Source organism: Pseudophryne corroboree, chromosome 1 (assembly GCF_028390025.1).
Source record: "Pseudophryne corroboree isolate aPseCor3 chromosome 1, aPseCor3.hap2, whole genome shotgun sequence".
Taxonomy (NCBI): domain Eukaryota; kingdom Metazoa; phylum Chordata; class Amphibia; order Anura; family Myobatrachidae; genus Pseudophryne; species Pseudophryne corroboree.
Window position 1 is genome coordinate 1,154,329,543 of NC_086444.1, and position 14,165 is coordinate 1,154,343,707.

The 14,165-nt window shown below is 41.4% G+C and overlaps 1 protein-coding gene across 4 annotated transcripts in view; it reads right to left on the bottom strand.

The window, feature by feature from the left end:
* The window catches only part of FGFR3 (fibroblast growth factor receptor 3), a 108,496-nt gene that overhangs the window by 19,775 nt on the left and 74,556 nt on the right, over positions 1–14,165 (bottom strand). The window contains exons 7-13 of one of the 4 annotated variants that reach the window (XM_063924822.1): positions 13,389–13,579; positions 8,764–8,908; positions 7,244–7,431; positions 4,248–4,393; positions 4,044–4,165; positions 3,842–3,952; positions 1,078–1,268 (exon numbers count right to left, since the gene is read on the bottom strand). In XM_063924822.1, coding sequence (XP_063780892.1) covers positions 1,078–1,268; positions 3,842–3,952; positions 4,044–4,165; positions 4,248–4,393; positions 7,244–7,431; positions 8,764–8,908; positions 13,389–13,579 — 1,094 coding nt within the window. Of the gene's footprint in view, positions 1–1,077; positions 1,269–3,841; positions 3,953–4,043; positions 4,166–4,247; positions 4,397–7,243; positions 7,432–8,763; positions 8,909–9,534; positions 9,701–13,388; positions 13,580–14,165 lie in introns of all 4 variants that reach the window. The other 3 variants (XM_063924819.1, XM_063924817.1, XM_063924811.1) reach the window with 3 other exon arrangements.

Here is a 14,165-nt window from a genome sequence, read left to right on the forward strand (position 1 = left end):
AGAAGAGACTCTATACAGTACAGCAGGGCAGAAACTCTGACTGCACTAGCTTAGATCAAGGTGTCTTAGTATTAAAATAATCATTTTGCCGAGAGTCCCCCAGTAAACAGCAAAAAGCTTGCAACTTGTAGGTTATGATAAAAGTCACCCTGTTCTGACAACTCGCACAATTAGCCTTGCCGTCAGCATCTGATGCTGCAGAGCTGTGATATAGAAAACCCCAGGCGCTACGTGCCAGCGATGTCACAGCCTCTCACTCTCTCCCTGCTGTGTGCTCACGCAGAGGACAACGGGTGGATGGAAACCTCTGCAGTACCCCTCCCAAAGCCCTCAATGACGGATGCTGCGCTTACAAAACAGGACTACTGTAGTGCCCTGTTGATCACTGGTTCATCAGGGGAGAATTTCAGGAAAAGAACGAAGTGCGGACATCCCAGTGTGTGGTCTGTTTTCATTATTAGAATAATTAAGCCACACATGCAAAACAATATCCAGCTTTGATAAATTAATCTGTGCCCAAAGTGGGAGCACCAGAGATTGATTCCTTTATTAGCTAACGGAGAAGGTCCAGATTATGAGCTTTCAAGATTATTTAGGTCATTTCACCCAGAGCGATTATATTTCTGGTCACTAACACAAGAACATGCTGCTGAATGGAAACAGAGATAGATACATAACACAGCTCGTAGTGGCCAAGCTGTAAGTTTAGTTTTAAAGGACAATAAGCAGTATGAAAATACTGAGGCAGATGTGTTAACCTGGAGAAGTGATAAAGCAGTGATAAGTGCAAGGTGATAACGCACCTGCCAATCATTACGGATTTGAAAAATTACTGACTGAGCTGACTGGCTGGTGCGTTATCACCTTCCACTTATCACCGCTTTATCACTTCTATATCCCTTCTCCAGGCTTAATACATCTGCCCAGAGTATCCTATTAGTTATAGTTAAATATTGATTGGGCACCACTGCAATGGGGCAGGGGAACAGTGGTAACAAAACGGTCTGAAGGTGAGAATACTCTGTACCAAGAGGACCCCAGCAATTGGTGAAGGAACCAAGCTCAACGTAAGCGTACTTTTTGAGAGGCCAGATATTCCATCCCGCGGGCGACCTGGTAAGCACAAGAGACCAAATCCTTGAAAGTCAGCTGCTCGGCTGGGATCTTGCAGGTGTCAAATGAATAGTCCATTCCGGGGGGACGACGAGCCCTTAAATACTCCCTAAGGTTCCCTTTTGATGCATATTCCACCAAGACATAGAGGGGACCTACAACAGAAGAGTAGGTAGGAACAACAAGTTACACCACAAACGCAAGCACTGAAAACCACACACCACACATACAGTACGCTATGGAATTTGTACAAACACAGCCTCGGCTCTCTGTGAGTATAGTAGTTATACCAGAGGTTCTCAAACTTGGTCCTCGTGGGCCCACACAGTGCATGTTTTGCAGGTCTCCTCACAGAATCACAAGTGAAATAATTAGCTCCACCTGTGGACCTTTTAAAATGTGTCAGTGAGTAATTAATACACCTGTGCACCTGCTGGGTTACCTGCAAAACATGCACTGTGTGGGCCCACGAGGACCGAGTTTGAGAACCTCTGAGTTATACCTTACAATATCTCAAGTGACAACTAGTGGCGGTTGCAAAAGAGTTTCCATGAACAGTGATATTCATCATTGTTCAGCCAACCGCAGAAGTGTGTCTACATGGGCCGAGACATTATTGTTACTACCTTGTGGTGAGGACATCATCAGCCTCACAATTGCATCTGCAGATGGCATAGGTCTGCAAACTCGGTCCTCATTACCCCACACAGTGCATGTTTTGCAGGTAACCCAGCAGGTGCACAGGTGTATTAATTACTCACAGACACATTTTAGAAGGTCCACAGGTGGAGCTAATTATGTCACTTGTGATTCTGTGAGACCTGCAAAACATGCACCGTGTGGGGTCCTGAGGACAGAGTTTGCAGTCCTGTGTCATATGGGATAGAATTGCTTAAAAAAGTACACTTGTTTTTCATTTCCACTTTGTTATTGTCTGACGTAATTATTTAGGGTGCCTAATTCAGACCTGATCGCTGGGCTGCTAAAATTGTTTGTCCTGCGATCAGATAGTCGCCACCCAAGGGGAGTGTATATTCGCCGTGCAAGTGTGCGATCCTATGTGTACGCCGGGCAGCTAAAAAAATCCCTCAGTCAGCGGACAGCTGCAAATCCGTTCGCACCTCACTCACCAGTGAATGGTTTTTACCAGTGTGTGCAGTGTGTGCGCAGCCCAGGACTTACTCCTACAGTGTGATGAGAACAGGCTGGAACCAACATCACACACCCTCCCTGAAAACGCTTGGGCACGCCTGTGTTTTCCCTGACACTCCCAGAAAACGGTCACTTACCACCCACAAACGCCCTCCTCCTGTCAATCAGCATGCGAATGGCTGTGCGATTGCAATTTTCGCACCAGCCTGTCGCTGTCCGGCGATGCCTGTTTGCCGACAAGCGTGTGCACTGCGGTGCATAGGCATGCGCAGTTAATCGCTGATTGCCCGCTAAGCAGCAATACGGGTCTGAAGCGGGCCCCAAGTTTACAGAAACAGAGCGTTTCACTAACTACAGACCAGTCACATTTCTGGTAGACTCAGGGGTTTCTGGTTACTACTACTGCTGGGAGATGGTGGAAAGGTTTCCTTCTGTTTTTACTTTTCACAGTGGTATCTAATTTGTCCTACAATGAAGTCCAGTACCATCTCAACAACTGATAAGTTCCAACCTAGTTACCTGGAATGCAGTGTGAATGACTGCTGGGCCGGCGGTTTAGACAGCACCTTGTTTACAGGATGTGCCTGATCATTTGGTTTCCCGGGAAGAGTACGATATTCTATGCACACCGCCATCCTCTACTTAGATTACACATAACTTGCTCTTTGGCAGCTTAACATCATGTTCTGCCACACTTTTCCTGTAGTCTGTACCTAGTCATTAAGCGGCTGCTGTCTTGGACGCGTTCATTTATCATCAATGCTAACATAAAATCCCGGATTTCCTTTATTATACATCATTTATCAAAATGCAAAGCAAGGTGCCTCTGATAAATTCAGACAGCCTCGCTAGTCGCACGGAAAGAGGCCTCCGTGAAGGGAGAAGGTCATGAACTAAAGTTTTCTTCAGTTCTCAAAACCCCAGTTTCTAAACTGGGAAAAGTTACACATCTAGAAAGATGTCTATATAGTCAAAGAGGCATTTGCTATCAGCGGTCAAGTAAAAAGTGTCCCCATATTGCGAGGCAGCGGTTTTATGGACTACAACACATCTTGAGAATACACCTGATCAATTCAAATACTCAACAAACTTAATTTTCAATAGTTACATCTGATGTGGGATTTTATTTTTTTTTATTTTTTTTTAAGAGGGCAAGGCAGATTTTTGGTGTAATTGTTCACACAAACTCTGAAAGCAAGATAACCCAAGACGGAGACGCGTGAAAGTTATCTATTCATATGGAGGACGGAGACAACAAAACACGTCTCTAACACATACTTTTCGGTTGAAGATATATTTGTTACAGCCCCCTTACACATAGACACATGGGGCGATATTCAAATGATTTATCACGCCCAATCTTCTTTCTAAAGTGATACCAGTTATCGCACATATCGTGCCCATAGTAATCAGGTTTAGTTTTATAAAGGGTTAGGGCGCCTCCCTACCCTGGGGGGTAGCGAGCTGAAATTATGATACCACGCCCATCAGCAAAAACAGAACGGGTGTGGAAGGGGGCGGAAAGAATTGAATACCGCCCATAATGTCTTTACAGCAGCCTTATACACAAACATACCATCTTGTGTGCAGGCACCCAGGAGATTAATAATATTTTTATGCTTTCCGATCATCTTCATCATTTCCATTTCAGAGACTAGGTCCGAGAGGTCTTTATCAGTGGCATCATCTGCAAACCAGAAGTTAGAGATATGTTCATCTTTAAGAAACAACCTAGAAGATGGTGCTTTAAGATTTTACAATGCCCCGTGTGACGTTACCTTTCAACATTTTCACGGCTACGGTTGAGGCTTTGTTTGGCTTATCCTTATCAATACCGATCGCTTCAGCCATCACCACTTGACCAAAGCATCCTTCACCCAAGGGCTTCCCTAAGGTCAACCTAACAGAAAGAGAACACACGTAAGTATTTAACAAAACAATTCCTTCCGACAAAACGTTACACAGGGAAGACTCGTACGCACCGAGTTCTTGGCAATTCCCACTTTGGGTCAGCTGGCAGCCCGAGCTCCGAAACATTGGCCAACATCGTCCCATCCGTGGAGGACAAGTGGGTAATTCTCACCAGGGGGGTGTTGGAATTCATTGAAGAATTGGACTCCAGAGACACCTGCTTAAAATAAAGAAAATGAAGGTGCATTATTGTCGACTGCTGCGCTTAGGTTAAAAAAAAAAAACCTCAAGAAAAAGGAGGAGGTAAAGGATTTAGAGAAGTTAAAACAAATAATCTAGCAAGGTTTTTTCTGGAGAGGAAAGGGTTTAAAGTGCTCTGTTTTTTCTTTTTCTTTCTTTCTTCAAGAATCTTATTGCCGTCAATATGTAAATTAAATAAACTCATCACCATTATTTTTCTCTGGCTAGGAATACATTTAAATGTCATTACTATCATTATAATGAGCCACACAGCATGTTCGGGGAATTGTGCACCTCCAAGGTTACTGGGATGACAACTAACACATTGCAACATATGTTCCACAGTTCACTCTGATCACACAAAACATTTCACTGCCCGGTCGTCCCATTGATGGCACAGATAAAAGGATCTGGTCAGTATATCCCACACATCCGAAAGGTAGATGACACAAACAAATAAAGTAGGTACACGTTAGAAAAGCTGCATGATAGTAAGTGTGGACAAAGCAGAGACATTTTAAAGAGACGTGACCGTGCAGTCTGAAGGAGAAATATGGAAAAAGAAATCAAGTGCAATGTAAAAAAAAAAGAAAAAGGAAAAGGAAAATGTATAAACACTTTGAATAACCTCATCATTTGCATTTATTAAAAAGAGCAGTTTCATAAATCAGGGTTGGCTGCAATAACAGGTACAGGTTCAGCCGGAAGGCTGCTGCCCATGTTACGCAGTCTTAGGAAATGGCAGCATTCATCCTGGTATTTTATACAGAGCAACATAACATTTGGGTGAGCTAAAAGAAACGCGAAAAACGTTCCCGCTTTATATAAAAGAATAAAATACAGTAAAAGCCTTCTGGAAACAGATTTTGGCCCAGATTTATCAAGCCTTGGAGAGTGATAAATTGCACGGTGATAAAGAACCAACTAACCAATCAGCTCCTAACTGTCATCTTATAGGCTGTGTTTGAAAAAGGACAGTTAGGAGCTGACTGATTGGTACTTTATCACTCTCCAAGGCTTGATAAATCTGGGCCGCAGTCACAAGTCTCAGTTCAAAAATAAAGACTATATATTTCTCATGTTCCCTTAATGTTTACATTAGACACATACAAAAGGGACAAAAGTGCAAAAATAATTCTTCTGTGAGTAAATATGTTTGCAAAGCTTATAATGGTTTCGTTTTTTTTTGGATGCCATTGACACGGATTTCATTACAATCACGTTATTCCCACCTATTGCACCCTCCAGTCTTGTTGAGTTGTGAGCGTCGTAACACGTTGTCTTGCAAGAGCAACTAGTGGCACAGTCTATACGTGAAGTTATGTATGTATGTACGTACGTACGTACGTACGTACGTACGTACGTACGTACGTACTTGACGGATGTGGTATGGAAGGTAGATAGTAACTAGGTCGACCACTATTGGTCGACAGTAACTAGGTCAACAGGGTCTCTAGGTCGACAGGGTTTTTAGCTCGACAGGTTAAAAGGTCGACATGAGTTTTTTATGTTTTTTGGTGTAGTTTTCTTCATAGAGTGACCGGGAACCCCAATTAGTGCACCATGTCCCCTCCCATGGCTCGCTTCGCTCACCATGCTTCGGGCAAGATTACCGTTCCAATTGTAGTCCACGTGGATCGTTAAGTATGGAAAGGTTTAAAAAAAGAAAAGAAATCGTGAAAAACTCATGTCGACCTTTTGACCTGTCGCCCTAGAACATATCGACCTAGAGACCCTGTCGACCAATAGTGGTCGACCTCTCGCATGTCGACCTAGTTACTGTCGACCTAGAGACCGGATCCAGTCATCAACGGGGGCATGGCAAGGCTCAGAAACTGCAGAAAGTGATATAGAGAACAGGAAAACAGGTATCGGACACAACCTTAGAACAACAGGTAACAATCTGCTTAGAACATTAGTTATCGGACACAACCCACTTAGAATAACAGGTACCAGGCACTACCAGCTTATAATACCAGGTAACAGACAACACACATCTAGAATAACAGATCTGACACTTTTAATTAAGAGTTATGGCCAGAGACATGAAATCATTCCCGATGCACCTCTGTAGGCCAACTATAAATCAGGAAACCACAGGTATACTAGGACAGATCAACCACACAGGTCATATATCCAAGTTGTACATCAACGGCGGTATGTAATGGAGTCAAAGATTGCCGGAAGTGCGGGATGTCAGCCGATCTCAGGCATTTTTTAAAGGGGCAATTACTTGCAAGTCAAAACCATTCGGCTGACATCCCGCACTTCCGGCAATCTTGGACTCCATTACATACCGCCGTTTATGTACAACTGGATATATGACCTCTGTGGTTGATCTGTCCTAGTATATCTTTTAGCTATCATCAGATTCTAGAGTCCTGAATATTTATTGAATCCATATAGGTTAAAATAAGGTTAAATGCAAAAACTTGGGGGGAAGGGATGCAGAGTCTTGCAGTTCCACAACAGCTCGAAACACAAGTTGCCTATAACAATGACTATATTACCCTGTCAGGGATCAAAGTAGACGTACATGGTTTGGAGGCTGCAGGGAGCATTAGACTAAGCTTTTCCCTTACAAAATGTAAACATTTTTTAACAAACATAATTTTAATAATGAAAAACGGTAAATAACATTAAAGGTAACTGTAGTAAGATGCATTATTTAAGATGAAGGAATAGCACTGGATTAAACAGATGTAGCCCCACTGGCCAGATTTACAGAAGACCTCCTGAGGCAATGGACCTGAAGTTGGTTGGTGGGATAGGCAAGATAGAGGATAGAGAGAAGAGTCATAGTAATCTTGTATCTACTTTCTGTTACCTGTCGCTTCAGTGGAAATTTAGAGACCTTTTGCACAGTTGGCGTGTTCATTGTCTTCTTGGAAGGGGCTTTCATTCGGTAGGTGACAATAATGATGATGATCACCAAGAAGAAGACGATAGTAGCAGAAACCACAATAAGGACACTGACTGAGCTGGAGGAGGTGGCCTCCACTTTCACAACCGGCTCTATTGAGATGAAGAGAGAGTTCTAAAGCTCAGAAGACTCACATAAACAAGTGTGAAATGCGTGTGGCTGAATGTAATATCTGTGACTATCTGTACAAGAATCCTTTCCTTTATTGGAACCACGTCTGCACAAATAGTATAACCAAAAGGTACCACACGTGGACCACTGTGGTTTGGGAGATATTCCCTCTACCGGCAGCTGCATCTGATGCCACTTCAGGGCTACAAACATTCCCTACGCATTTTACAATTAAGCATCTCCAGGCTGTAAACTTTGGAAATGCGCAGGTGATGGTGTATATCCAGAACCACAGTTTTAGAATACTAAGCCTAAAAAACAAGCCAATCTGATAGAAAAAAAATATACAGTACAATATTATATAATCTAACTGCCCGCTTAATGCACACACTGTTAATGCAAAGGGTTCCACTGTTAAGAGGTCATTATAAATTTTATCTCAGCTGCAGGAGGTTGCAAGAGTCTCTATGAAGGAAATATTTTCCCAAATAAATTTATTTATGACAATTTCCTGACCACTGTAAAGAGGAACATTTCCATATTTAATGCTTCAATAAATCATTTAACAATAATTTTTAAAGATTACGTTTACTATGCTTCTAATTAAAAAAGGATAAAGGAATTATGCAAAGACTAATGTATGTATAATTTTATAAAAAAAATATGCAGTGACTAATTGATGTAAATGTGACATTTTCATATTATCAGTTTAGAGCAATAATGACTATACATTAAATATACTATGAAACAGTACATTCATCTGCAAGTGAAACAAATTAAATGAGCCTGGAGCAGAGGCATGCTGGAGAGGAGACACCAAAGCACAGGGTAACGAAAACCAAATACTTAATTTATATTGAGATGGAAAGAGCTGAAAGAGTCAATTTAACATACTTACATTATTTTATCATCAAGATTAAATCAGAGAAGACATATGTACAGAAATGCCAAACATCAGGACACAAAATCTGTCCCACCCATTCTATTGCTACGGTGCTACGGTCTCCTACATGGAGGCTGCCATCGTGTGAAGTGAACCAATATTCAGCTAGGCCTACTGTAGTAACATCACTGAGGCATGAACCTCTCAGGGCTGTGATGGTCACGGAGTAATGTCCAGGAAAAAAGGGTATTTGCAGCAGTGAAATAAATTGTAAAACGCGTGCAGCAACTAACCTAAATTAGACGAGGCCAGTAATGCTGGACTTCCCATGTAAACGGACTGAACCTGTTGTAAAAGCTAGCGCTAGATTTCCGTTTGGCATTTCACAGGTACATGGAAAGCGTCACCAAAAAGAAGCGAGAGGGAATACCTGGTAGAACGGTCAGCCAAGCAGTGTGATGTGAATAGCCAATAGAATTCCCAGCCAGGCAGGTATACTGCCCGGCATCCTCAAAAGACACATTGCGCAAAACCAGAACCTCAATATCCTTATCCGAGGAGTATACACCCGTAGGCTAAAAAAAGAATGGAAGAAATGAAACATAAAACAGGAAGAGGACACGCAGAGGAAACTGGGAGAAAATTTATAATACATACAAAACAAAAGACATAAAAGGAAGCGAGAATCCAAGCAGGACACTCTACATTGGAACAGTGACCCCAAACAGATAAAATTGATCACCTGTAAGAGAAAGAGGCACCCTTCACCAGCGGTCTCCAACTAACATGGCATGCAAGCAGATGAGAACTGAAAAATGGACCCACAACGCAGCTTTCTGTTTCTTGGGCAATTTTGTCTCTTGAGGAACGGGCTAAACCCATACATGTATTCTCACGAACATTGGGTTCAGCCCACAAAATGGCCGAATCCATTCTGTGTAGCCTTCTAATATTGATTCTTGTATGCAATTAATTTTCTTTTTCTGGTTATGACTTGTGTATTTGAATACAACACCTACAGCACATAAAACGTCAACTGGTTGTGGGCATTTTTTTTTTTTTCACAGATGGAAACACCAAATGGCTGCAGAGTTGTCAAAATCATCCAGCAAGAGAAACCAAAGACCCAAAGAGTTTGCAGGACGCTATTTGTCAGCTTGTGAGCTCATTCAAGACCTCGGGTCCAGAACCGGTAGTTTACCTGCTGGTGGTTCACCTGCTGTTGGTTCATAAATGTTGAGCCAAAATGCTGCTTCAGCTACGCCTACCGAATTGTTAGCTCTACACAAATATTCTCCTTCATCGTTTGCTGTCACATTGTACAGAAACAGGCTAACATCGGCTTCTGATAAATTGCTTATCCATGTCTGCAGGAACAGACAAACACTCAGAACATTGCTCTAGAATTCTGTTACTCGTCAGGTGCAAAATAAAAGTAATGGGTTGAGGCTTTATTACAAGAGTAAGTAGTTATCCATGTTTACAACAAGTGCATTCGAGCCACAACGCACTCTCTCTGCAGTTCCTGTTGGGCTACAACCACCACTGGGAACTGTAGATCAGTGGAATGAAAATTGCTTCGGAGGGTGAGATGTATTAAGCCTTGGAGAGAGATAAAGAGGAGAAGGATAAAGAACAGTCTTTAAAATGACAGGTTGGTTGCTACTTTCTCTCTCTCCACGGCTTGATACACCTTCCCCTGAATGAGAAAACGAGTGGCGTCCAACTTCCTTCACTCACAAGGATGTGAGCAGTCGAGGCAGTTATCACCTCAACTTCTTTCTCTCAGGAATTGATTTTCTACTCCCTGTACTATCCAGTCTATTCATAACACAGTGAAAAGAGTGGAGAAGTTGCCCATGGCAACCAATCAGCATCCCCCTTACATTTTATAGAATGTACTTGATAAAGGTTTCCTTCAGAGCTTTTCACTGCTTCTTGAATAGACCCCTTAGAATGTCCCCCAAGGAAGAAAACTCTAAGTAAGTGACATTTCACACATGTTCCTCATACACACATTCAGTGGGTCTAGTGACACTTAAAGTGACAAAAAACAATTGCAACTTTGACAGAAATCATTCTATATAAGTTTAAGACACATGGGTGAATATTTATGGTAGATGCTACAACCAAGTGGGCTAAAGGACTTCTGACGTCAAGGTGGAGGAGCTAGGCCGGTGGGATAGTTCTCTCACTATCCACGCCATCAACTACTCCTTTTAATAACCTGGTGGCCAGCGAGCCACCCAGCCTGAAGCGTGGCGAGCAAAGCTCGGGTATCACGTTCGGGCCTTGCTTCTCCCCCTGGTGACATCAGAGGTCCTTTATCCAACTTGGTTTCAGCCATAACAAAATATTTATCAAAGCTCAAAGAGATAAAAAGCACCAACCAATCAGCTCATAACTGCTGTGTTTAGGAGCTGATTGGTTGGTACTTTATCTCTCTCCCATGTTTAATAAATCTCCCCCATTAAGTTAAAACACATTGAGACATTAATGAAAAGCTTCACAATAAATAATAATAATAATAATAATAATAATAATAAAAAAGAGTTCTGCAACAGGTACCAATCAGATTCTATATGCAGTTTTACAATTTACATAATGGTCAGTGATTGGATGTCTCGGATCGGGATCCGGTCTGAAGATCGACACTGTCTAGGTCGACAATGTTTAGGTCGACCACTATAGGTCGACAGTCACTAGGTCGACATGGATGTAAGGTCGACAAGGTTTCTAGGTCGACAGGTCTAAAGGTCGACATGAGTTTTTCACAATTTTTTTCTTTTTTTGAATTTTTTCATACTTAACGATCCACATGGACTACGATTGGAACGGTAATCTGTGCCGAGCGAAGCGGTAGCGGAGCAAAGGCACCATGCCCGAGGGGACGCGCTGCACTAATTTGGGATCCCGGTCACTCTACGAAGAAAACGACACCAACAAAAAAGAAATCCTCATGTCGACCTTTAGACCTGTCGACCTAGCACATGTCAACCTAGAAACCCTGTCGACCTTCCATCCATGTCGACCTAGTGACTGTCGACCTATAGTGGTCGACCTAAACATTGTCGACCTAGATACTGTCGATTTGATGAACCACACCCCTTGGATCACCCACCCCTCTCGCTTGCTCCATCATAAATCTTATGTTTAGGGCATAATACACATCTCTGCATTAACATTATGATGGGTTATTATTTCTAATCCGTTATCACACTATATTTTTTTTAAGATTCATTCAAATCAATGTTAAACTAACTTGAATAACTGAGCGCTTCCATACATATTGGATACATTGGAAGCCAGTACTGGAAACCTTATTTCTATATATGTAACACTTGCATAATATTTAGCACTGTAATGCCTAACAAAACAAATACAAAAACATTATTACATAATTATTTGAACAGTTACAAATGCTATTAATATAAGGCTATGGTAGGAATTCAAGAATGTATAATGTACCTTCTGCTGTCTGATTGACATAAGGGCCAATATCTCAGAGATAAAATATCTAGGGGAGATGTATCAACCCCTGGAGAGAAATAAAGTACTATCCGATCAGCTCCTGTCAATTTTCAGACACAGCTTGTAAAGTGAGTTAGGAGCTGATTGGTTGGTACTCTATCTCACTCCAAGGTTTGATACATCATCCCCCCCCCCCCATTCTGTGAAGATAATTTGTATATTTTAATGTGAAATATTCCACTTAAGGTCTTCATTTCCAGTTTCCTCTGTGCCCAGCATGGTCATGCATTAAGTAAAAAAATAAAATACAATAAAACGTCCTATTTTCCATGAAGTGATTCAGTTGACAGCACACCATAAAATGAGCTTTAGTGATGAACGGTGTCCTGTGCTGAGTCTAACAGATGCTGTTTCAATTATCAGAGTCAAAAACAGGATTCACAGACAAAATATTTGCAAGGCTGGTCTGCAATGGCTGGTGACTAAGGGGGAGATTTATCAAAATAAAAAAATAATAATAAAAAAAAAAGACAGATGGGCGCGTTTCTTATAGTCAGATTGTAGCTATCAATTTATACAATCTACTGGATAAATGCTAACATTTGCCCACTTTACAAGGTCTGATAAAGATCCCCATTAGCCTCAACTTAAGTTGCACTACTGCAGAAAATGGAGACATTTTATTATTTTGTAAGGTAAAATTTGACTAAATTTTTTTTTATTTCATAGTTACATAGTTGGTGAAGTTGAAAAATTACAACTGTTCAACGAGTTCGACCTGTGTTATAAAAATTAAATATCATTTAGATGCTGTAACCTTGGATATTTCTATCAATTAGGAATATATCTAATCCATTTTTAAACTTATTTAGTGAGTCCACCATTACTACCTCCTCTGGTAGAGAATTCCAAATCCTTACTACTCTTATTGTAAAGAACCCTTTCCTCCGTTATGCATACAACAAAAATTATTCGATTTTCAAACGACTGAAAATTAATTTGTGCCCGTCCGCCAAACACAGCGGACATCTGCATTTTTCATGTTGCACACAGGGTGAATAAGAGTATACAGAAAAGCGGACTTGCTGCTATTTGCAAATGTTAAACAACCTCACTTATGTAAACCAGCTAGCTTACCAGGCATAGAGGTACGTTGCTTATATGGATGGCAAAGCTCCACCTTTTAAATGCAAACAAAAAATGTGAATAGTCCTTACTTTACAGGCTGGCGCTACCCTCCGCATCAGAACCCCGGCGGCCGGGGGTTAGTGCATACATGAAATGTGATAAAACCCCCGAAAACAGGGTTTTTACTACATTTTTCCATTAGTACATGCCCCCCCATTGACTCACAACACTACAGTGAAACGCGCATAAAAACGTGTTACCGTTTACAGAACTTAACGATTTTGTGAAACTACTAAAAGGGACTCAAAGTTTTCAAACCATTATTCTAACACAACTTTATACACATGGAAAACTGTGAGAACAAACAACAACAAAAAAGAATAAAAAGGAAGGACACAAGCATTATACTGTATATACAACAACGAACAATACACCACAATGTGTTCTGAAACCAACCTTTAGAATAGATACGTAGGGGTCTCCGTACTGTCCGTATTTGCTGCCATTAATCTCCACATGCTTCAGCCATTGGATGTGTGGCTGAGCATCGCTGTAAACCTTGCAATGAAACTCGACGTCACTCCCAACCACGACCGTTTTATTGGCAGGTAGCCCTGCTTGAAGTATGGGGCGGTGAGAAGATCTCTCTAAAAGGGTGCAGATTTGGATGTTTTAGTGTTCATATGCCCCTCGCCATCACCAAGTAACAGGGATTCTGTACGACAAAATCTACATTTGTAGGACGCTGGTTATTGGCTCCAAAAATGCGAACTATTTAAAATAATTTTGCATAACCTTTATGGCTCACTCTCTCATCCCTCAGGAGCAATGGTTGAATCTCCCATATGCAAAATGGGCAGGACCAGAAGTATTTTGAATTTTTCTATATTTTGGAATATTTGCATACCATAAGGGGATGTCTTGGGGAGCCAAGCCTAAACACGAAATGCATTTATTTATGTTTCTTATGCACATGGCCTGAAGGTAATTCTCGACAATTTTTAGAATTTTGTGCATGACACAAAGTTTGTGTACCTTAAACCATTGGACGCGCTCAAAAAAATTGGAATTTCAGAAAATTTGGGAATTTCATAAATGGGACTTTTCAGTAAGCCATTAAGAAATAGGTAGCATAGAATTTGAAGGCAGATAAGAACTACCTGGCCCATCTAGTCTGCCCATGTACATGCACATACTTGCAAGCTAGGGTTAACTTTTTGTCGGGAGCCAGTA